This window comes from Bos javanicus, chromosome 13, assembly GCF_032452875.1.
Source record: "Bos javanicus breed banteng chromosome 13, ARS-OSU_banteng_1.0, whole genome shotgun sequence".
In the NCBI taxonomy this organism is placed as follows: Eukaryota; Metazoa; Chordata; class Mammalia; order Artiodactyla; family Bovidae; genus Bos; species Bos javanicus.
Genome location: NC_083880.1, coordinates 23,523,829 through 23,549,243, shown reverse-complemented (window position 1 = coordinate 23,549,243; position 25,415 = coordinate 23,523,829). Strand labels below are relative to the sequence as shown.

Here is a 25,415-nt window from a genome sequence, read left to right as displayed (position 1 = left end):
TCAGAGGTTCTTGGTATTTTTGGATTAAGCCACAAGAAACTGCTGTTTTTGTTAAGTCAAGACCAATCAAATATAGGTAATCTCATATAGGTCAAGGTAATAAGCACTGCAATACTGTTTTCCAAAGGGGATTATCAATACAGGGCCCCACTGACAATGTGCAAGTCTGATAGTTTGGCCACTTATAAAGTATATTTCAGCCCTTACATTAGTAAGTGGTTGCTTGAAGTTGACTCATTATTTATTTCTCCCCAAATAGTACATTTAGTTCCATATTCCTTAACTTACTACATATCACCATTCAGCTATACTGATTAATTTAAGCATATTAAGTGACTTTTTGAGGCCACAGCATCACCACTTCATTGCCTTTTAACGAAAAAACACAGAGCACAGCACAGGAATTCTAAGTCAGTACTGTCAGAATGGGAACATGAGCCACATATTTAAAATTTTCTAGTAGCCACACTTAAAAAGTAAAAAGAAATAGGTGAGATTAATTTTAATCATGGGATAGAGACACAGATGTAGAGAACAGATTTGTGGACACAGGCGGGGGTGGGGGGAAGGAGAGCATGGGACTAATCAAGAGTGTAGCAATGACATATATACACCATCGTGTGTGAAACAGATAGCTAGTGGGAAGCTGCTGTGTAGCACAGGAAGCTCAGCTTGGTGTCTGTGATGACCTAGCGGGGTGGGATGGGGGGTGATGGGAGGGAGACTCAAGAGGTAGGGGATATATGCATTGTTTTTGTTGTATAGTTGCTAAGTCCTATCCAACTCTTTGTGACCCCATGGAGTGTAGCCGACCAGGCTTCTCTGTCCATGGGATTTCCCAGGCAAGAACACTGGAGTGGGTTGATATTTCCTTTTCCAGGGGATCTTCCTGACCCAGGAATCAAATCTGCATCTCCTGCATTGGCAGGCAGATTTACCACTGACACACCTGGGAAGCCTGCATATAAGTATACTTATAGCTGATTCACATTGTTGTACAGCAGAAACTAATAAGACATTGTAAAGCTGCTGCTGCTAAGTCACTTCAGTCATGTCCGACTCTGTGCGACCCCATAGATGGCAGCCCACCAGGCTCTGCCATCCCTGGGATTCTCCAGGCAAGAACACTGGAGTGGGTTGCCATTTCCTTTTCCAATGCATGAAAGTGAAAAGTGAAAGTGAAGTCGCTCAGTTGTGTCTGACTCTTCGCGACCCCATGGACTGAAGCCTACCAGGCTCCTCCGTCCATGGGATTTCCCAGGCAAGACTACTGGAGTGGGGTGCCATTGCCTTCTCCATGTAAAGCAGTTATCCTCTAATTTAAAAATAAATGTAAACTAAGTTTTAAATAATCAAATTGTTTAACACAATATATCTAAAATACTATAATTTCAACACGTAATCAGTATTTAAAAGTTTTAATGAGATACTTTACACTCTTTTCTTCACATCAAGTCTTGGATATCCAGTGTATATTTTGCACTTACAGCGTGTCTCAATTTAGCTGCTAAATTTTTATTGGAAATGCTCAATCTCCAGTATTTAGATTCCAAAAAGTTTACAGTTGAAAAAGTAGATTCACATATGAACGTTGTTCCAGTCATGCCTAAAGTTTTCCTAATTACCAGGCACTTGTTTATCCATTCCATATACATTAGCTTACATCTGCTAACCCCAAATTCCCACTCCATCCCTTTCCCAACCTTCTCCCTCTTAGCAACCATAAGTCTGTTCTCTTTGTCCCTGAATCTATTTCTATTCCATAGATAGGTAAATTTATCTATTTCATAGACAGGTGTTTTGCCTATGATCTAAGAGTTTCATTTGTGTCATATTTTAGATTTCACATATAAGTGATATCCTATGGTATTTGTCTTTCTTTTTCTAACTTACTTCACTTAATAATCTCTAGGTCCATCCATGTTATTGCAAATGGCATTTCATTCATTTTGATGGCTGAGTCGTATTCCATACATGTACTACATCTTCTTTATCAATTCATCTGTCAATGGACATTTGCTTCCGTGTCTTGGCTATTGTGAATAATGCTGCTCTGAATGTAGGGGTACATGAATCATTCTGAATTAGAGTTCTGTCTGGATATACGTCCAGGAAGGGAACTGCGGGATCAATTCAGCAACTCTATTTTTAGCTTTCTGAGGAACCTCCATGCTGTTTCCCATAGTGGCTGTACCAACTTACATTCACACCAGCAGTATAGGAGGGTTCCCTCTTCTCCATACCCTCTCAAGCATTTTGTTATTTGTGACTTTTTGATAATCGCCATTCTGACTCATGTGAGGTAGTACCTCATTGTCATTTTGACTTGCATTTCTCTAAAAATTAGTGATATTGAGCATCTTTTTTTATGTGCCTATTAGACATTTGTATTTCTTCTGCGGAGAAATAAGACATTGAGGTCTTCTGCCCATGTTTTGATTGGTTGTTTTTGTTGTTGTTGAGTTATAGTTGTACATGAGCTGTTTGTTTTGGAAATTAAGCCCTTGTGAGTCACATTGTTTGCAAATATTTTCTTCCATTCTATAAGTTGTCTTTTCATTTGGTCTGTGGTTTCCTTTGCTGTGCGAAAGCTTGTAAGTTTGATTAGGTCCCATTTGTTTGTTTTTGCTTTTATTTCTATTGCCTCGGGAGACTGAGTAAAGAAAACATTGGTGCAATTTATATCAGAGCATGTTTGCCTATGATCTCTTCTAGGAGTTTCATGGTGTCATGTCTTAATGTTTGTCTTTAAGCCATTTTGAGTTTATTTTTGTGTATGCTGAGAGGGTATATTCTAACTTCACTGATTTATATGTGGCTGTCCAACTTTCCTAACACCACTTGCTGAAGAGACTTTTTCTCATTGTATATTCTTGCCTCCTTTGTCAAAGATTAATTGATTGTAGGTGTGTGTGTTTATCACTATCAATGTCACTTTTTCCTTTTATATCTACGCCCAACAGAGTTCAGAGGTTATCTGGATATAACAAAGTTTGTAAAAACAAAGTAAAGATTCCCCTTTCTACCACAGTACAAAAACATAACTCACAATTTGTCTTTCACTTGAGCCAAAGTAAAATCACCCAATATATTATTCATATTAAGATAATATTGTACCTTTTTGTTCCATATTTGGTCAGCTCTTTGGATGACCTCTATGCTCACTGTATCAATTCTTCCATCTTAGATCATCAAGTCTTAGAGGTGAGATGTTAGCCAACTAATTTGACCTTGTACAGTAACAAAAGACATGGTAACGTACACATAAATGCCTCAAACACTTTTTGATAATTACAATGATGATGATGATGGAGATAAAGAAACTGCTTGCTAGCTTTATATATAAAGTTGTAGTTCTCAGTGACTTGGGGATCTGAGATTACAGAATTATATTTTATTGTTCCAAATTCTGAATTCCAAAAAAATGCAAAGAAAGCTTAGAAGATTTTATTAATCAAAAGTCTGTACTTTAAAAATCACAAGAAATAAAAATACACACATATAATTTTTTACCAGCATACAAACTAACCCTAAAAAAGACTAACAAATTAGATAACCACTGAGTAAAAGTTACAATTAAAAATGTTATTTTAGGGCTTCCCTGTTGGCTCAGTGGTGAAGAATCCACTTGCCAAAGCAGGAGACACGGGTTCAATCACTGGTACAGGAAGATCCCACATGCTGCCAAGCAACTAAGCTTGTGCATCACAACTACTGAGCCTGTGCTCTGGAGTCTAGGAGCTGCAACTGCTGAAGTTTGTGCTCCACAACAAGAGAAACCACCACAATGAGACACCCACACACTGCAGCTAGAGAATACTTCTGCTCTCCACAACTAGGGGAAAGCCGTGCTACAATAAAGACCCAGCATAGCCAAAAATGAAGTAAATAATAAATAAATAATTTTTTAAAATGTTACGTTAACACATTTGGTGCCTATGTCCAAAGAACATAGAAGAGACATTTATTTTCACTTTCATCTTTTTTTACCAACACCTAAATAAGGAGAAAAGTATTGGTAGAAATAAATGTTAGGATCAAAATTGGTATAATATATAATACATATAATCTCATATACATCATTTTCCTCTAAGCTTATGTGTTCCTCAACCCCTCTAAGATAAAATAAGTTATAAAAAGATGGCATAGAAACCAACTTATTATCTACAGGTATCACTGAAGTCTTTAAGGCTTTTAACACAGAATTACCATCCTCTTGTCCCCTGCTCCCCCTCCTTCCTTACTCTAAGACCTACAGTACAGAATTCCTAATTATCTCAGATATTTGTCACTAACATGTAGATTTTTTTAAATTAATTACTGCAACCTAAGCCTGTTCCACACAATGTAGACTACTGGTATTTATATATGGGTGGCTTGAGTGGCACAAGAAGAATATATGCAAAAATTCTGATTTTTAGAATTATTTTTTCTTTTTATCGTTTCATCGTCCTAAATGACACAGAAAAGAATCAGGCTAGCCAGCTCTGTCTGGATTCCTCCCTTACATTATCTACTTGGTGAACAAGACACAGTCTACTCGCTGTTTCTGTGGAATCCTAATCAGCTGAGCCCGCTAAGCACTGCTCATCTGGGGCTGCAGCCATCCCCTCTCCTGACCACTACCAAGCAGGGAGGGACGTCTCTCTTTTGATTTAGGTCCTAAGGAGATAAATCAGGTCCCTGGGAGACAGCATAGTCACACATGTGGAACCAGTCATCGGGAATTAAGAACAGAAGTATCTGGCGAGACTTGCAGATACTGCAAGGAGCTTAAGAAGAAGAGTGATGAGCTTTCATACACTTGCCTTTCTCACATTATAAAAAGGAAGAATCTCTGAAGGCTTCTGAGTAATGGCCAAACAGCTCTGCCATAAACTGCGTCTGACCAGAATAAATCTTTTAACCTCTCTATTTCAGTTTCCTCATCTGTAATAGGGTGATTGTGTTAATAATTAAAATGTTTTAGGACACTTAATCCAACCTATTCCACTTTGCCAGGACTGAGAACTTGCTAAGGTTTACTGAGAGACAGCAAAGGTTTATAGGAAACAAAGTTTACAAGAGACAGTGTTTTTAGCTAAAGCTCCTAAACAAACACTTAACATTTATTTCTTTTTAGGCCAAACATGGAACAGCATTCCTCCAAAACACCTACATGGCTTTTTCTTCCTCAGGCTGCCACCAGGCCACTGCTCCCACCTCAGTCCCCTAGTGCTGTGACGGCTGCCACACACTCCACCCAGGTCTCCACGGAGCTTCTGTGTCACCCACAGGTGCAAGGCTAGAGCCAGGCTGCCAGGCAGAGTGGGGAGGGAGGGAAGGCCTGGGCCCTCCCGGTGGGAGCACTAAGGCAGCAGAGCCCACCGCTCCTCTGGCCTCACCCCTTGTAGTTCCAAAAACAAGACTAGTGCTTGAAAATAATGAGACTGGACACTAGTTAGGTAAATATGCAGCCAGAATAATTCTGCTGAGGGGGAGACTGTAGCACGATAGAGGAGGACCGACAATCAGTCTGAGCCTTTCTTAAGGAACCCAAAACAGAAAGAGGTAGTTTATTTATCTTCAAAGAGGTGTGTATTATCAAGTGTGTTCAGTAACTGGTGACTCTATCATGGAAATTTACTGAGACAATTTGCTCAGAGTTGCAAATCGTCTCATTAAATTTCCATGATAGAGTCTACGACCACCATTTCTGATGGTTAGCCTCCAATTTCCTCTGGTTATCTGTACAATGCCTTAAAATCTATATGTACAAGTAGCTTCTAGAAATTGTATTTTTCAAATAAGGAAACATCAGATGATGCCCACTGACTTTCCTCTTCTAGTAATTGTGTGTTTACTTTATTTTTGTTTCCTACACGCAAAACGTTTTCCTTCTATTGCCCTTAAAGGTCATTTCTTTTGTATCTCCTCTAAGGTTTATATTTCTTAAACTACCTAATCAAACAATTTACCACTAGTTCCCAGAAGAAAACGCTGAATGAATCCCTTCCATCTCAATATATTCCATTTTTAGGAGATCATCAAGAAAGAAATCAGGTCATTTGAAGGTAAATCTTCTCTTTTCACTGATATTCAGGATGTGAATTATGACTTACTGCTTACTAGATAACAATTCCCTTTCCTTCTGAGAAATCTATTCAGTAATCCCTTCTGGGAGCTTCTGGGTCCCAAGCCCCTAATGACTGTGAAATATTGAAATTACACTGGGAATTCCATGTGGGAGCCAGATTATAGCAAGAAATTGGAACGGAATCCCTTAGACAGAGCCTGTTTATAAACTATAATCATTTACCCTCAGATTCAACAAAAGGGAGATATGGAAAGGTTATCTATGGGCACCCGCCTGACAGAGTATCTGCACAGTTGTCCTCAAAGTTCTTTCGTATCACCCTTTAAAATACTCATGTTACGATCTATAAAGTCCTCTGACATTAAAAAAAAAAAAAAAGACTAAATATACTCATGTAGTTTCCCCATGATAACCAGCTTCTAATTTAAAACACTGCCTTAGTTTTCTCAATCAACATGTATTAAGCAATAGTCCTAAGGTGAACCTACTTGGAAAACCAAAATTCAGATATTAAGGAAATAATTTTATTGTACCAATTCTGAATCATTCTAAGCACGACAAATAGTTTTCTCTCTTGATTTATTTTTACATCATTTTATTGTCTCCAGTAGTGTCATCATTTAAAAACCAAATTAAACATAACTATGGGACAGCCACTTCCTGTTTCTGTTTCGAATTTCTTCTTCAATACTCTTTCAAGAAGTACGCAGTCAAACTGTATGGTACGGGGTTGACATATGGCTTTGGAGTCAGACAGATTTAGATTCCAATTTTGGCTCAACCATTAACGTAACTTCAGGCATTGTCTACATTCCACTCTCTTCCTCTGTTTAACAGGGAGAGTAATACCTGCCCTAAGTGTATCTGCAGCCAAAATGAGATAATATCCTGATGCATACTGCACAGAGCCAGGCACACAGTAATTACTCAATAAACAGTAGTCATTATTTTATACATGCATGCACATTGAAAAATCTAGAAAATGAATTTAAAATATTCATTCTATAACCCTAGTAACACAAACATGTGCTCACTTGTAATTTATATCCACATAAGATTTTATTTTTATATCATTATGGCTCAGCTGGTAAAGAATCTGTCTGCAAGGCAGGAGACCTGGCTTTGATTCCTGGGGTGGGAAGATCCTCTGGAGAAGGGAAAGGCTAGCCACTCCAGTATCCTGGCCTGGAGAATTCCATGGACTGTGCAGACACGACTGAGTGACTTTCATACGTACACATAATTGTAATATATAATTTTCTAATTTTTCACATTATAATCACTTTTTCATGTTATCATGCAGGATTCATAACTGTTGAATGAGATTCCATTAAGTAAACTTCTATAATTTAACCCCTAAATTTCTACCAAATATTTGAGGGGTTTTGATGTTACAAATAACACTACAATAACATTTGCATAAATGCAGCTTCTTCATTCTGTGGGATTCTATCCTTAGGATGAATTCTCAAAGTAGGCTTTCTACAGTAACCATAAACTCTTTTATGGCTTAGATTTGCATGATATGAATTTGCATTTACAAATTCATACAATTTCTAGTGCCTTTGTCAATAGAAACATCATTGTGCCCTCTCAAATCTTCAGTTTTAATAATATTAAATGTATTGAATATTTACCATGTACTGGCCTATCTCATCAATCTCACAACAAATGTGGAAGTAGTACAACCTTTCTTACAGATGAGGAAGTTAAGTTTCAGACAGTTTAAAAGCCATGTCCAAGGTCACACAGCAACTAAAGACTGGAACTTGGACTCAAACTCAGATTCTAGCTAAGGCCACAGTGCTCTTAACCACTTGGTTTTTTTTCTGCTTTACTTTCACTGATGTTTTATTATGCAGTTCTTTGACTACTAGCAAAGTTTTCATTTTAACGTGTTTAAAACTGTTATTCTCTTATTGTGTTATTTGCATATTATTTAGCAACTTCTGTAAAGTGGTGGGGGCAATTTTGTTCACTGTGTACTTTTTAGCAATCAAGTGTATCGGCACAACCTTCACACAAGAGGCCCAGGTCCCTTCTTGATGGCCTCACTGAGCTCAGTTTGTAAGAAAAGGTGCTCCTTCTCTTTCTCCTTCTTCCTGCCAATCTTGGGCTGAATACAAATATATTCTAGAAAGCTACCATGCCCACATCTTTTCAACATTATTCACTCATAAAACATGGCTCTTGGCTACCCTGGAACACCCTACCATAAGTGAGAGTTAAGACCCAATGTCCCCTGGGGAGTAACAAACTCTAATAATTTTGTAACAGAACCAATTTACTAACGTCTTTGAATCAATCAATATCTCATTCTCCCCATGTCCCCCTTCTTCCCACTCTGTCTTCAAATGTCTCTTTTGCTAACTAAGATAAAGACTGACATGTATAGGCTTTTTTTTTTTTTTATGAATTTGTGATCCAAACAATTTGGCCTTCATTCAAAACTTATCTCCCATAATGTATAGATACAACATTAAGACCTCTTATCTATGGTTTACTAGTAAGCAAAACCAGGTTTACCTAATTAATGTAAACTTTAATAATCCTATTTTATAATAAGGGCCATTACCTGCATTATGTCTTGCAATATAGCCAAGTGCCCAGGCTGCAGCCTCTTTGACTCCAGGATCAAAATCTTCCAAGCAAATCACCAGTGTGTCCAGCGCTCCACAATCAACTATTGCCTGAGCTAGCTGGGGAGAATGTTTACCAACCGCTCGTAACACAAAGGCAGCTGCTTTCTTGTAAAAACGCTACAAGCATAAAGAGATAAAACTCAGTATGAATCAAGCTAAAAGTTAAAATAGACCAAAACAAACATAAAAAAATGACACTGATATTTAAAAAAAAAAAAACTCAGCAGTTTTTAAATACAAAAGATGAAAAACATCCTGCAAAATCATTTTGAGTTTTTGAGGCTTCCCCATTGCTTTTGTTCATTAACTGAACTGAAACGGTGTACATCTTTAACTTCATTTCAAATGTTTTACTCTGAAACATGCATTTGGAAACTGCATAAAATAAAATGTAAGCATTGTATTTCCTACAGATTCATAAAATAATGGGAGTTTATGTTTGTGCATTACAGTGAAAGGTACTGTTTGTCCTGTGGGAACTCCTAGATTGTTAGCACGTGCAACCAAACTGTCACCTGACAAACTCATTTCCTTTACTTGCCCTCAGTCTCTAAGCGTGACCTCAACTAACCTTTCTGGTGTCCCGTGTTATCCTGAAATAACAGCTATGCTCTGAGGTGCACTTAGCAATCATCAGATAAAGTTTCTATTTCTTCACAGTGTATACAAAAAAAGCAACTAAGGTGACTACAGCAACTGTTCTGAAAGCATTCTATTTACATAGGCTAAAATATTAAAAATCAATAAAAAATTATGTGAGAGAGAAAATACAAAAGGTATATTTTAACAGAATATATTTTAAAAATTAGGATATGTTGAAAAGATAAGGAATCTACTGTTAGTAACAATGTTTTGATTTGATATATTTCTTTAGTTTCTTAAATGTCAACATAGACATTAAAATATTTGTTACAAAGTCTAATTTTACAAGTCCATAACCAAATATCTACTAAATCATTACAAAAATTAGAAGAGTTTTAAAGTAGCTTTCCATAGATTATTTTCTCATGATTGTGGAAAAATAATAGTGATACATTTCTTGTCATTACCATAAGCTGATTTGAATGTATATTGCAGAATTTTCAAATTCACACTTTACTGAGCACCATTTAGCATTAACTAACAGTGCCTAGAATTCATACTCTCACTCCCTCTTCCTCTTAACTTCTGCTTCTCCAAATCCATAACTCTCTTCTCTCCTGGAATGCCTCACCAAAAGAACTGCCAGAAAAGAAAAGGGAAGAGAAAGAAGAAAGGATGGAAGGAAGGAACGAAAGTAAACCTGGAGGGAAAAGGAAGGAAAAACCAAACCAGAGGACTTTGTACGCATAGAGAAGAGATTAAATCTCACATGAGAAATGGGTTAAAGGCCTGGAAGGGGAAGGAGATAGAAGCCTGTGAAGATGCTTCCCAGTCTCACTTTCTCCTCACGTGTGCCCTGTTGCTTTAACTAATGGGCACTCATTCACACTTAGAAAACCTCAGAGAACCTTCTATGTGAGATATCAAACACAGACCTTGCCCTCAGAGAAGCAGCTAAGAGTCCAAGCATTTGATGATAGAAAGAATGCCTACAAGAAAAATACAATTTCTTTAACTCCTCCTAGAGATAAAAGTCATTAGCAAATGACTCTCCAATCTTTAAAAAAAAAAAAAAGGCACATTTTAAAGCAATTAGAATTTTATTTCGTTAAAAAAATTTGGCCACTTTAAAGTGTACAATTCAGTGACATTTAGTGCATTCACAATGTTGTGCAACCATACCTATCCAGTTCCAGAATATTTTCATTCCTCCAACAAGAAATCCTCTACATTAAGTAGCCACTTCTCACTCCCCTCTTCCCCCAGCTCCTGGTAATCATTAATCTGTGTCCATCTCTGTGGATATGCATTTTCTGGATACTTCATATAAATAAATGGAATCATACAATATGTAGCCTTGTCTGGCTTCTTCCTCTTAATATAACTTTTTCAAGGTTCATCCATGTTGTAGAATGTACCAGTACTTCATCCCTTTTTAGAACTGATAATACTCCATTGTATGGATATATAACATTTACTTTATCTAGTCATTCTTTTGGCTATTGCAAATAATGCTGCTATGAACGTTTGCATTCAAGTTTTGCTTGAACACCTGTTTTCAATTCCTTTGGAAATATAACCAGGAGAACTGCTGGGTCATATAGTAATTATGTTTAACTTACTAAGGAACTGCCAAATTGTTTTCCATAGCAGCTGTGCCACTGTACACAACTTCTCCACATCTTCAATAACACTTGCTATTTTCCTTTTTTTTCTTTCTTTTATTTGTTATGGCCATCCTGGTAGGTAGAATGGCTGGCTCTTCACAGTTTTGATTTTCATCTCCTAATGACTAATGCCATTGAGTATTTTTTCATCTTAGCTCTTAGTACATTTTCTTTGGATAAATGTCTGTGAGTCTTTTGCCCATGTTTTAATTTAATTGTTTGTCCTCTGGTTATACATGTGTAAGAAAGATAATTTAATCTTAAAGACATGTCAAGAAAGATACATCCCTAGGTTATGATAAATCAGCAGGATGGAACAAACAGGCAAAGACCCTACCTAGAGGAAGATCCTTAACTATTGTTAGGAACAGAAAGGGAATCAGACAGGATGGGAGAAAAAATGGAAGCACTCTTAGATGACCTTTAAAAGGCTTGACATGCTTGCATGCTTGGCAAAAAACGCTTTGTCAAACCTTCTCTTACATGCATTCTCCTTGCTTTCAAATGCTTCTCTTCCTCCTTGCTTCCAAGCTCTCTCTTCCACTGCCCATTAACTAGATTCAGACGGTAAAGAACCTGCCTGCAACCCAGGACACCTGGGTTCGATCCCTGGGTGGGGAAGATCCTCTAGAGGAGGAAATGGCAACCCACTCCAGTATTCTTGCCTGGAGAATCCCATGGACAGAGAAGCCTGGCAGGCTACAGTCCACGAGGTCGCGAAGAGTCGGACTGAGCGAATAACACAACACTACTGTGTGTAACTCATTTGCCCAGGGTGCCATACATCTTTCGAAGACTGATCCTATAACTTGAATAAGACCGTATATAGAAGTACTGCTGTGTGTATAATTCCATTAAAAACTTAAATATGTTTTCTCCTATACTAACAGTAATGCAGAAAAGCTATCTATTAGCCCCAAAGTAAAACACCCTCAAGGTATTATTATGTGTAGTTCAAAGAACCGAAGGTTGTATTAATATCCTAATAATTCTATGCCTACACACTTGCAATTGTACCCAAACTATCAATTTTTTAAAAATCCAAAACAAAAATCATGTAACTTTGGTTTTAAAAAATTCTTACATTCTGTTCTGCCAATGAATAAACAAGCTGTGGAAGAATATCACCCTTCACGACTGCTTCTGCCAGGTCATCATTATAATTAGCCAGTCTCCCCAGAGCCAAAGCAGCAGTCTGTTGAATTGTTGGGACTACATCCAGAAGAAGAGGCCTCAGCAAAGCCATTACGCCTAAGTTACAAGAAATAAGAAATCAGCAAATTTTAAATTAAAAAGCAAACATACCATTCAGCATATATGCAGATAGGAAAATGCAAAGGGAAATATCATTAAAAACAAGCAAACAAAAACCATCCACTAAAACCTAATACGATATGAAGCAGCAGCCAACTGGACAAGGTATAGAATAATATAACCTGCAATTATCAAAGCAGCAGCCTAGCATGGAACTAAGAACGGCTTTGGAGAACCAGAGTTTAAATCCCTGATTTGGCAAACTCTAGCTGTGTGACGTCACGAGGAATGCAGAGAGAGACTATAAAGCACACAGTAGAAAGCCTTCCTAGCAGGGTTATGGGGGTGGGGAGTGGAGGGGAAGAAGCTGTGTTCCTCCCCGCTCAACCCCACGTGCCCCACCCCACCCCCTGCCCCCCACAACAGCCTTTGCAAACCCTATCTCTTTCAGGGCTCAGTTCAGTTCTTTCCTCTCAAGTCTTCTGGTGTTTTTTTCCTCTGATTCCAACCAACTTAGAGTCTATTACAGAAATTTTATGAGGATCTATTTCAAGGCCAGGTAAGCTAGAAGGGCCATTCGACTAGGGCTTCCCATTCATAAAGGGCTGTAAATTCAGATTTCTGACACTGTCTCCGAATAAATAAATTCTTTAAGATAAGGAAGTATGTCACATTACTAGCTCTCATTAATATTCATTCTAGGGTTGAATACATAGTAGGAATACCATCATCACAGCACAATAATAAAAATAGCTTATATATTATTTTGTGTTAAGAACTTATTTTCTATATCAATTCACTGAATTCTCATAACAAACCTATGAAGTAGGTCCTATTATCATGTCTATTTTACAGATGTGGAAATGAAGGCTGAGAAAAATTAGGGAAATCACACAGCTAAAATGCAGAAGCAAGGTTAGAAATTCAGACATTCTTTATTCATACTTACTAAATACGTAAAACTGGATGGAAATAATATGGAAAATTGAGGAGGTGGGGTAAATTATTTCATTTGGATCATTTTATTCAATATTCCAACTCTATATTAACTCTGCTGTGCTGTGTGCTCAGTTGTGTCCAACTCTTTGTGACCCCATGGACTGTAGACCTCCAGGTTCCTCGGTCCATGGAATTTTCCAGCCAAGAATACCAGAGTGGGTTGCCATTTCCTACTCCAGGCGATCTTCTTTAGAATGGGCAGGCAAATTCTTTACCACTGTGCCATCTTGCAGACAACCCCTTAATAGAGGTGTTTTAGTCTAATACTACGAAAAAAGGTGATAACGGAGTTCAAACTAGAACAAAGGGCCCCTTGACTTTTAAACTTCATTTACAGTGGGCTGTTCAACTTGCACGTTATTACATCTTTTGTTAAAAAATATTACTCTGACCTATAAAAGCAGATACATATTACCAATATTCTTTTGTAATGTTATATCCAGAAACACGTGAAATAGAAATAAAAGGAAAACACAACAACATTTAGAATTAGACCAAAATAAGATAAACAGTACTATCAAATAACATAAACAGAGAATAAGGATGCTTATCACAGAAACATTTAATGATGTGACCTCTGGCTTTTCTCGGTTCCCAGTTTTCTTCAGTGATCCTTTTTCTGTCTAATTTGACTTGGTTAGATCGTTTTACAGAAGGCCACTGCTGCGAGTTTGCATCCTGACTGGGCTGGTTAACTTTGCAGGCACACAGCCCGCCTTCTCAGGCCTAGGCCACAGCTCATGTTAAACAATTCAGCATGTCCATGTGCATAAGTGTTTCTTATATTATTCTCTACACTTTTTACGGAGATAATTTCTGAAGTATCTCACAACAAACAGTTCAATGTGCAAAATAAGGTATTAGAATGACTACCAAATGTGAACATGATTCCTTCTAGAAAGCTGGATCTAAAACCAACCATTTGTTGATCTCTTCTTTGTGGTTGCTTATTACTTGATTCAAGTTTTTTAACAGTGGTAAAATATACATAACATTTTAAGCATTTTCTGGTGTATAATTCAGTGGCATGAAACACATTTATAATGGTGTGTAATCATCACCAGTATCTAGGAACCGTTAAACCACTTTCCACTACACTGAGCCTATATCATTTTAAACTCCCACCAGCAAAGTACAAGGGTTTAAATTTCTCCCCATCCTCACCAATGGTTGCATTTTATTTTTTTAGAATAATCCATCCTAGTAGGTATGAAGTGGTATCTTCCCAATCCGGGGGTTGAACCAGAATTCATCTATCTGAGTTTATACTTCTTATGCTTCCCAGGCAGCTCAGCTGGAAAAGTATCCGTCTGCAATTGCATGAGACCCTGGTTCAACCCCCGGATTGGGGAGATCCCCTGGAGGAGGGCATGGCAACCCACTCCCATATTCTTGCCTGGAAAACCCCCATGGACAGAGAAGCCTGGTGGGCTACAGTCCATGGGGATCACAAAGAGTTGTACATGACTGAGTGACTAAGCACAATAAGCACAATTACATTATTATTTATTATTAGTTACTATATTTAGCTAGTATACCACAAGTCTCCCAGTGTTGGATATCTTCAGTTTGCCGTTTTAGCAATAAGATGTTCTACCCCAAAAAATGTATTTCATTTGTCCACATACTCAAAGGAATTTTGCTGCTTTATATATTTTCTCCTCCCTTTTTCTACTTCATTTGGCCCAGCAAAAATCAGGTCAATAAAATGACATGATTCCTTTTGTTTCTATTCTTATATTCAATATCAAAGTTAGGCTTTCATGCAGATGCTCTGTCATATGCCCTTGTTCAGACAATGAGAATTTTGAAAAATTTGTAAAAGCTAAAGTTTCCATTTAAAATATCTGAATGAGGTCATTTTTACTAAAGAAAGTATTGCCCGAATTTCTAGTCCTTGAATTGCCTCTTAGTGCTTCATAGTCTTCAATCCCCAGGAACATGTTTTTATCTCCTACACAGGCTAAGCATACTTTGTTATTCTAATTTCAGGTTTGTCCTAAAAATACAGATAATGCTGCAAGAGGAACTGAGGAAAGAAGGAAGGGAGGGAGGGAGTGAGGGGAGGAGGAAAGAGAGGAGCATATATAACATAAAAAAGAAATTTCCTTACCTGTCTGTCCATTAGGAATCCATGGTGATTGATCCTTGGTGAGCGAATGCATGAAAATATAGAGTCCATAGGTTATAGCAGTCTGAATAACTGCTATAATATCTAATAAGACAAGGTCCTCAGTGAGCAGCTAATGAACTCACCGGGGTCTCCACTGAAGGAACCAACAAGTACTACCTAATATTATATCTAATAGTAAAAGTAATTTATATATTATACTCTGATATCTATAAGACAATTTTGTCTTCCCTATATAAATTCATTAAATGGTGTGAAAATGTTTATGAAATTTAACCTATAGGCTAAATCTTTACAATCTTCCCCATCCCCAACTTTATAGCTTTAAGTTTCTTTTCTGTGTTTCTTGTTCCAGTGCCATACTGGAGACACTGCTTCTATTAATAATACTTACATTGTTATCTAGTTTTACAAAAATAAAAACCCATGAATCCTGCCCACAATTATTCATTCAAAAAACAGATCAAGGCTTACCAAGTGGCAAGAAATAGGGACCTCACAGATGAGTAAAGGCAGCTCATGCTCTCAAAAAAGTATTGGAAGAAATTATAGAATAGCCTCAACCAACCTTTCCCTTAATTCCTTTTAATACAACATAGGCCTATCACTTGAATTTTGCAGGCCAATTGGATATATAAGCCAGGGGGAAAAAGGTCAAATGTTTCTAAAGACAAAAGAAATAACTCAGTCTCATATTTCATGCGTATAATTTCTATACATATTACTTCAATTTCAGGTGCTTTATAAAGATATTTAACAGCTCAACTTTGTTTTATTGAAAGCAAGTCTCTGCAAACCAGGTCTTTGGGTTCACTGAAGTCACAGTAAAGATTTCTGGCTGCCTTGGTGACTTATCTTCTTTTTTTTTTCTTTTTTAAGTTGTAGTAAAATATACCTAAATTTTAACCACTTTAAGTGCACAATTCAGTGGCATTAAGTACAGCTTTAATGTTGTGCCACAATCACCTCTATCATTTCCAGAACCTATTCATCCTTCCTAACAGACACTGTATACCAATTAAATCATAACTCCCCATATCCGCCACTCAGCCTGTGGTAGTCTCTACTCTATTTTCTGTATCCATGATTTTGCCTATTATAGATACTTCATATAAATAGAATCATACAATATTGTCCTTTTTTGTCTGGCTTCTTTCACTTAGCAAAATGTTTTTAAGGTTTGTCCATATTGTAGCATATATCACAATTTCATTACTTTTTAAGATTGAATAATAGTGGTAAAGAAATCTGCCTAGCAAAAAACAAAAAAACAGGAGAAAAAAAAAATCTGCCTGCCTCCTTATCAACGCAGGTTCGATCTCTGGATCAGGAAGATCCCCTGGAGAAGGAAATGGCAACCCACTTCAGTATCATTGCCTTGGAAATCCCATGGATAGAAGGAGCCTGGTGGACTACAGTCCATGGGGTTGTAAAAGAGTAGGAAACAACTTAGTGACTAAACAACAACAATATTCCATTGTGTGTACATGCATTTTGTTTGTCTATTCATGTGTTAATGAACACTTGGGTTGTTTCCACTTTCGGGTTTGTGAATAATGCTGCTGTAAACATTGATGTTCAGGTATCCCTTTGAGTCCCTGCTTTCAATTCTTCTGAGCGAATAATGAGTCTGTTGTTTTCTCTTTTACATATATACCTACTACACCCATCTGCCTGGAGAAGACTGGAATGTTGGAATGAGGCTAGTACAGAGAAAAGAGAAGACACTGCTAAAAGGACTGCCTGCTCCCAGAGGTTTCATTGGAAATATCTGAAAAGGAAACTTTTGAAAGGCAATCAGTTCAAAAATCTATCTTCACATGTATACCTGCGGCTGATTCTTGTCAATGTATGGCAAAAACCACCACAATATTGTAATTAAAATAAATTAATTAATTTTAAAAAATCTATCTTCAGATGAAATTTTTGGTTTTACTCATACTCTGCCTACATTGTTTTGAGATAGTTCACTCTAAAAGATATGGATACAAAGATAATTAACAGCGATGGAATGGAGAGGGGGGCTGGGTGTTTTGTTTTTTTAAATCAGAAATATAGTTTAGGTAATAGTTTCTACAACTGAACTCTGGGCATAAAACTTGAGTTTTATGGCAGCAAAAGTAAAAAGAGAACCATTCTGTGAAATAAAAGGAAGCAGGAACAATTTTTTTCCTGAAATCATAGGCCTAGCTTGAAACATAATATTTAGATAAATAGTAAAAGATTGATTGAATAAAAGAGTATAACTTGGGGACTTCCCTGGTGGTCTAGTCTGTCAAGATTTCACCGTCCACTGCAGGTCATGGAGGTTCGATCCCTGGCTTGGAAGCTAAGATCCCACCCGCCTCGGGGCCAAAATACATAAAACAGAAACAACATTGTAATAAATTCAATAAAGACTTTAAAAATGGTCCATATCAAAAAAATCTTTTAAAATAATACAATTTTATATTTTAAAAATAACAGCAAAATGCACAATGTCTTCAATGATAGATTTTAAAAGTCATGGGAAAGTCTAAGCAGCTATTTTTAAACAAGCCCTCAAAAAAAAAGAGGGAATATTATTAGACTAAATCTACAAAGACAGTTCCATGGAAAGCTAATATAATCTAGCATTTGTACACAATTAAATAGTGATTCTAAATCGACAGTGAGATAGAACTTAGACTATATAGAAAAGTGAACAGAGATCATTTCCTTTGGAGACACAGGCACACATACTCAAGCATAAATACCACTAGTTTTCACCTAGATTTTTAACAGAACTTGATTAAAAACTAAATTCTAAGTTGAGCCGCCCTTATTAGTCTGGGGTGTCTGGCAAAACCAATATTTCACTTTGAAAATTAGGTAAGTCTGACTTGTGTTCAGATAGGCCAACTACAAAGCAAGGACAATTTTTTTCTCAAGGTACGGCCCTGGATTTCTTCTAGGACCAGTACATCTACTTAACAGAAATCCCAAAGTTCTGCTCCCCGTGAACGTGGAAGAAAAGTCCTTCACACAAAGTATGACTAAATAAAGAACAAAAGAAAGTGCTAAGTATTCGCTCACATCAATCAACCAACAAATATCAAGGGCCTCCTTCTTCACCGAGCTTTACTTCACATGTTCTCAAAAAGTCCAGGAGGGCAGGCGGTCAGTCAGAGGGCAGCTGGCCTCTCCGGGCGAGGTCTCCCAGCTGCTCTTCTTGACGATAGCGGGTGTCAGTCCAACGACTCTCTCAAGTACTCTCTCTTGGTTCTCAACTTCCAGGGGATTAGACACTTTCTCTGGGTAATTTGAAAGAGCCTCTGGTTTGAAAAGGCTTTCCTTAGAAGTTAAGAGGAAGCCAAAAGGTCTTCTAGAACTCCGAGGCCAGTTTAAGTGCTAAATACAACTTCCATTTCCTCAAATCTCCGGGTATTTATCAATTAAAGTTAGTCTTTGGCATGTGGGCCTCCACTCAAGGTCCCACAGCGGTCCTCGAGGAGACCTCAAAAGCCATTACACACAATTACTGGACAGTCACTGGTACCCAAAGGCCTGAACAGATGACGTATTTTAAAAGTTAACCCTGAGTGGAAATTCCCTGGCGGCCCTCCACACAGTCACTGCTGACGACCGGGATTCAGTCCCTGGTCTGGGAATTAAGATCCCACAAGCCACGTGGCTCAGCCAAAAAAAAACACTGAGGTTTATTCGAAACTCCTAGAACATCTATGAATGGTTTCCTGATACCTCAGGTAACACAGGAAGAGCACAAAGTCAGCTAACAATACAGAAACAGGTCCTAGTCCCAGTTCAGCAACTAACTCACTTAGAGATGATGGCAATTATCCAGCCTTCTTTGAGATTTAACCACAGTGAAGACGATACCTACTCTATTCACCTGAGCTGTTATAAGAATCTAATCTAAGAGATATGAAAACACTTAGAAAAATAATTACTCCTTCCTTCATCCTCTTTAAACATGTTGAATATCTGCTCTATGCTAAGCATTATGTTAAGCACAGAACTTACAGTTAGTAGAGAAAGGGGAAATTAAACTATTACAATTGTGATAAGGACTATGAAAGAGAAATGCTACAATCAGGGAAACTTAAGAGACAACTCACTGGAAGGGCTCGAGGAAGATCTCCCTGAGGAATCAACATCTAAAAACAGCTATAAAGAATGAGTAGGAATTAATTGGGCAAAAAAGTGTAGGAAAAGTCTGAAGAGCAAAGGCCTTGAAAAAACATTCAAATGCAAAGTGTTTTTAGAAAACACTGAAATAACTTTTCAAAGCCATTTAATCTGTGACATTAAAATTTAACCCACACAATTTGCCATTTCAAGAACCTACTCTTTCAGGTTCATGTACCGCTTGGATTTTTTTTTTTTTTTAATCATCCAGCTTTTCTTAGGAAAACAGTGAAATCCTAGTCCTGGTTGTAGTATTTTCTACTTATGTACCAATGCTTAGATATCAAAACAGGAAATGTCCACACAGGAACAATGATTTGGGACACACAATAAAACTCTGAAAAATCTTGTTTATAGGACATACTAGGTGCATACAAGTTCAGAATTTTTATAGTTTCCTGGAATATTTTCCACTTACGTATATGTAAAAAGAAAAAAGAAAAAACCTCTATCACTATCCTTAAAAAAAAAAACCCTATCCTTAAAAAAAGAAAAACACTCCCCGTCACTAAAAAAAAGGTGCTGTAATTATCATACATTCAGAACTATAAGACTCCTTTTATATTGGAAAAACATCAAATTTAAAGAGCATAACTCATTAAGTTTTTTGAAGTTGCTTTACTAATTATTTTTTTGGTTCTAAAATCCTTTAGAAAAGTAGTTTTTGTAGGAGAATCATGCTTCATGTACCTCCCAGGATGTGTTTTCAATACATCATAAATGCTTGCTACAGGCTTTTCCTTCTCATAGAAACCGAAGTGCTAGATCATTAATCTGAAGATTTTCACCCCGTGCCAAACACATGTAATTTAAAAGCATTTTATGTCAACATGCATTATTTATTTTCTTGAATTATGAACCAAATAAATTGCCTCAATTTGTAAATTCACTTCATACAGGTGCATATTTAAAGTGTTAGGCAAACTTCTCTATTCCTACTCTTTTGAAAATATGCATAACTTTTGATTTGCCATGTTTACCTTCTGGGTATAGGTTATAAGCAAAATATTATAAAGTATTATTTTAAACTTTACCCCTACTTTTCTTATATAAATAGCTGTTTCAGAAAAAGTTTATTTAATGTAGCTAAGCAGTTTAAAAATCAAGTTCTTGGGGCTTTTATTAGCTTATTCTAAAAGACCTTCTAAACAACCAAAGAGTGGCCTGGCACTCCAGTATACCATAAAACATCTTTCTTATATTTTATAATTAAACAACCCCTTCCAAATGCTGAAATTCTACAATTGGTACAAGTTACTATGTATTATCTCTAGCACTGCAGTCAAGTGTTACTAATTATTCAAAGAGGGGAAGTATTCAAATTCATTTTTAAATACCTGCAAGATTTAATGGCTCAGACATATAGGGTTTGAAGGTGCATAATGAGATTTTATAACAAACTTTTGATTACAGTTTCAATTTCCGTGCTTGTGATGGGTCTGTTAAGGTTTTCTATTTCTTCCTTTTTATGTTTTTTAATGTTTTCATGTATGTTCTTTTGATTTAGAAAGAACAAAATCTCAATGAGGAAAAAAATCCAGGTTATAGACACACTGTACACAGTTTTTCTAGTGAGTCAAACCTATTTTTGTCTAAATACTCTGAAGAAGATATCTTGCAACACTGTGTTTTAAAATTACTTTGGACATAATTAATAGAGCAAATTCTCTCACTGACACATCAAAAATACAATGAAAAAGATCAGAGTTTTTTAAATGAAATAAAACTTCATCAATAATTTTCACCTTTAAGGTTCCTTTCATAGTCAATGGATTTAAAAATTCTTAACAAGTGAACTACTAATTTATCATGATGTCTATATGGAAACTTTTTTTCCCATTATTTTGGACCCATGATACATGTTTATTTAAACAGTTTATTAAGGGAGAAAAGTGAGAAAACAAAACTCTCCCAGATATAAAGACAGTATATCAAAGTCAGGAACAAAATGTACTAGTATCTTATGTTACCAAAATGAATTCACTTGACTGGAAAAAAATTGATCAAAATATGTAATTTATGTACACATACTGTGGCTCATTCAGACGCATCTTAAATCCATAGTGATTTTTGAAAAGGAAACCACTTAAATGTTTAATTGACTAATAAAAGCAGTTTTCATAACAAAGCTTACAGGGTTTTTTAATATTCAAAAGATAAATCTATTGGAATATCCAATATCTGTCTCTATTTAAAGTTATTAAAGGGGTGCTTAAGTTGAATTTACATAACATGAAGTATGTTAAAATAAGTTCCTCAGGGGAAAGAAAAATCTTACCATTCCATCCTAGACATCCTAGTCACTCCTAGAAATACTGTTTAGCCAACTGTCTGGAGATCTCAAGGTCCAGTCAAGTTGACATAAAATTAACCATCTCAGGCTCTCACCAAGTAGAGATAATTTCAAACTGTTAAGCTATATTACTTTTGTATTTCATTCTTTTCTAAGTCAGACCGTAAGTGAAATAGGTGGCTATTTAAGAATGTCATATCTAAGTCACTTATACTTTGATGATGACTTAGCCTGTTTGTATTGATTAAATTCCATTATATAGTCTATAGTGTATACTTATGGGAAGAGATAATCTGTCACTCTTACATTAAACATGATATTCAGTAGTTATCTATACAATCTATATTTCAGCTATCAAATTTCTAAAATAATGTCATTTTCCCTTTTTAAGAAATCACATTTTTGTTTAGCTGTATACATACTGTCCAAAAAATCAAATATTCATAAATAGCAAGAGTAGGACTGGAAGGAAAAAAATCCCTCAAAAAAGTGCGTTCAAAAAATGTAACATGCTCTAATAAAGTTAACATAGTCAGTGTAGATGAAACACTGTATGTCCAGCACTGTGCTGGATACTTTGAGAATATACGTGCATGCACACAAGCACACACATACACATGCAGAAGAAAGGAAATGAATCCATGTGAAACAACTGTAGAACAAAAGCTTATCAGCTTTGGGAAAATTTCAAATGGAGAAGGGATGAGTGGTTGCCCAAAGTTAGGGAAAAGAGGGAGGTAGGTGTGATTATAAAAAGGCATGACAAGAGATTCTGTGGTGATAATCTCTGACTATAATGGTGATGGATACACACAGTATAAAATTATATAGACCTAGACACACACATACACACACTAGTACAAGGAAAACTAGGGAAAATTAAACAACAACAAACCTGATGGATTGTTATCAATGTCAATATCCTGGATCACACTACAGTTTTGAGGCACCTGAGTTCTCTGTATTATTTCTTACCACTGCATGTGAATGTACACTTACCTCAAAATTAATAGCTTTTTTAAGTGGTTATAAAATACACTTTCCCTATTCTAACTACACTCCTTCCCACCCCCCAATAAAAGCATGCAATGAGTAAGCACAGAATCCCTCCCAGTGGCAAGAGAAATTTCCACCTAGCATAGTACTAATTCCCCTCAAAGAAACGCAGAGTAAACAGTGTGTCTAAAATTCTTGCCCTGGAAATATGTTAATTCTCTTCTAATTCCATGTTAATTTAAATGAGTTTTAAAGATCATAACCCATAAATTGAAGGTTTCTCATGACACAGCAGCAATAAAATGCTACCTTCAGGTGGTGGTGGAATCATCCTTAATCAGACACAGAGGATTGAGAGAGAGAGAGAAGGGACCACCATTATGTGAAAAGGTAAGGAGAACTTCACACACACATAACACACGCATTCTTCCTCTGCCTATAGAATCTACATAAATTCGGATCAAGACGTGGAATAAGAGCACCACTAGAGATTTCTCAAAGCTAGGTCTCTGCCTACTTGGAATCTCTTGGAAAAATATTCAAGCCTATCTTTGCTCTTTCACCAACATAAAGCGAGAAATAACGTTATCAACCGCTCTGGAATTCCTTTGGTGTGAGAAAGTCAAGTCTAAGGTGATCAAACGCAGGGCATCCGGAAGAATGGGGCTGATTAGGGTAGGTTCACGTTCACATAAAATGACTTCCAGGCAATTCGTACGGTCTTGACTTTCAATCTGATACTTTCCTAGTTGCGACAAAGATGGAAATAGGAATGCCTGGCCCCTCTCATATCCATCTGGAAACTTGACCCGCGAAGAGCCGCGAAAGAGACCGAACACTTGTACCGCCTCCGCGGTGGATTGAGGGAACTTAGGGACGCCATCCTCCGTCCCCACCCCGCAGCTCCCTGACAGCCCAGCCAGCAGGGGAGCGGGGAGACGGGGACTTGAGACGAAGCCAGGGGACACTGGGCGAAGGGCCTGGGGATATGCGGCGAGGGGCGAGGCTGAGAGGAGGACCTGGGGGCAACCAGGAATGAAGATGTGGGGAGAGGACAGGGCTGCAAGGGAGGCAGGACCCGGTTGACGCGCGACGGGCGAGGCGAGGCCAGGGGTGCGCAGCGACGCGGGTGCAGGCTGAGGGCTCACCCGCGTTCTGCAGCGTCTCGATGTTCTGGGGTCTGGTCGCCAGTTCCGCCACCATCTGGACGAACTGGGTCCGGGCTTTCTGGTACTGCTCGAACACTGCGGGGAGAGACACAAGCTGGAGAGCGCCTCGCGCGGCCCGCGGGCTCCGCCGTCCTCCCTCCCCCGTCGGGGCGACCGGGCCTACCTTGCAGCACCTGCCTCTGACTCATGGCGCCCGCGTCTCTGCGCGCGTCACCGACTCCTGTGTCTGACTCGACAGAGCTGGGCCTGCGAGTCTATGGAGCGGGCAACCGCGGCTACAGCTCGGCCTCCGACGGCAGAGGCTCTCTCTGTGTACCCGCGTCTCCCGGGCAACCGACCGGAACCGGAACGCGGCCGTCTCGCGGCAACCGCAGTCCCCAGCGTGACGTCACGGCGCGGTGCCTGGGCGCCCGTCGCGGTCGGCGGCCTCAGGTGGGGTACTCCGCCTGCGCGGCTCCCCGGACTCGCGGAGCTCTGACGGCCGCCGCGGGAGCCGTGCGCCGTCGAGGGTCACACCTTCTGGGCACAGGCGTCCGCCAGGAGGTCAGAAAACTTCACAAACCGAACCCAGACTTGACTGCAGCGGGGCGGGAGGGAGCCTCGCGCGCCAAGGAAACTCGATCCTAGTGCGGCGAGACAAGCAAACTGCCGCGATGGAGTCTCCTGGGATTCGACAGTCGAGAGAAATCTCACATATAACACTGTATTATCTGATAAATACATTACTGTCAGTGCTGTCTTCAAGTCAAATATTTTCCCCTTTAGTCCAGCTTTTATATACTGGGCATTTCAGGTTTGAGGATTCTTAGAGGGTCAGGATACCTCGGTTCATACACCTAACTATAATGTATTAAAAGCATTTAATTAGCACTCCTAAAGATTCAATGAGAAAAGCACACAAGAAAACTATCATAAACGTCCTGTCTTCCATGACTTTTCCAAATTACAACCAACTTTGCTGCTTCCTTATTTTTATGAGATTTTTCAAAAACATTTTTTGTCTTTTAAATGTAGACTTCATTTGTTGCTGAAGGACGTTTCCAAAAGAAAAGGAGAGAGAATCTTTACCTGGAAAGTCTTGATTCAAACTATCATAATCAGACTTCTCTTAGCTGACATAACTTTCTTACCCAGTTTCTTTTAACAAAAGTTAGGTAGTCTATCACCGGTTTCTAGCTGGTCTGAAAACTGTATACCAAATGTTTCAATGACAGGTGTCAACTTTAAATGTTCCTCCATCAGAAACTACAATTTCGCCAGATGTCAAGGGGATAGTCACAGCTGCTGCTGAGTAGTGCCAAGACAGGAAACCTCTTGATGTCTCTTCTTTAATAGAAGGAAACATGCAAATTTAGCTGGTTCTCATATTTGGGATAAGTCCTATACAATAATCTTTGAAATCTCACTCTGACTTGAGCTCTCTAATGAAGTCTTGGTGT

At 38.0% G+C, this 25,415-nt stretch overlaps 1 protein-coding gene across 1 annotated transcript in view; it reads right to left on the bottom strand.

Moving 5' to 3' along the window:
* The window catches only part of SPAG6 (sperm associated antigen 6), a 63,244-nt gene extending 38,924 nt beyond the window's left edge, over positions 1-24,320 (bottom strand). The window contains exons 1-4 of the mRNA XM_061435982.1: positions 24,140-24,320; positions 23,956-24,051; positions 12,052-12,218; positions 8,652-8,835 (exon numbers count right to left, since the gene is read on the bottom strand). Of these exons, the coding sequence (XP_061291966.1) occupies positions 8,652-8,835; positions 12,052-12,218; positions 23,956-24,051; positions 24,140-24,164 (472 nt within the window). The 5' untranslated portion in view covers positions 24,165-24,320. The remainder of the gene's footprint in view (positions 1-8,651; positions 8,836-12,051; positions 12,219-23,955; positions 24,052-24,139) is intronic.
* Positions 24,321-25,415: the final 1,095 nt, after the last annotated feature.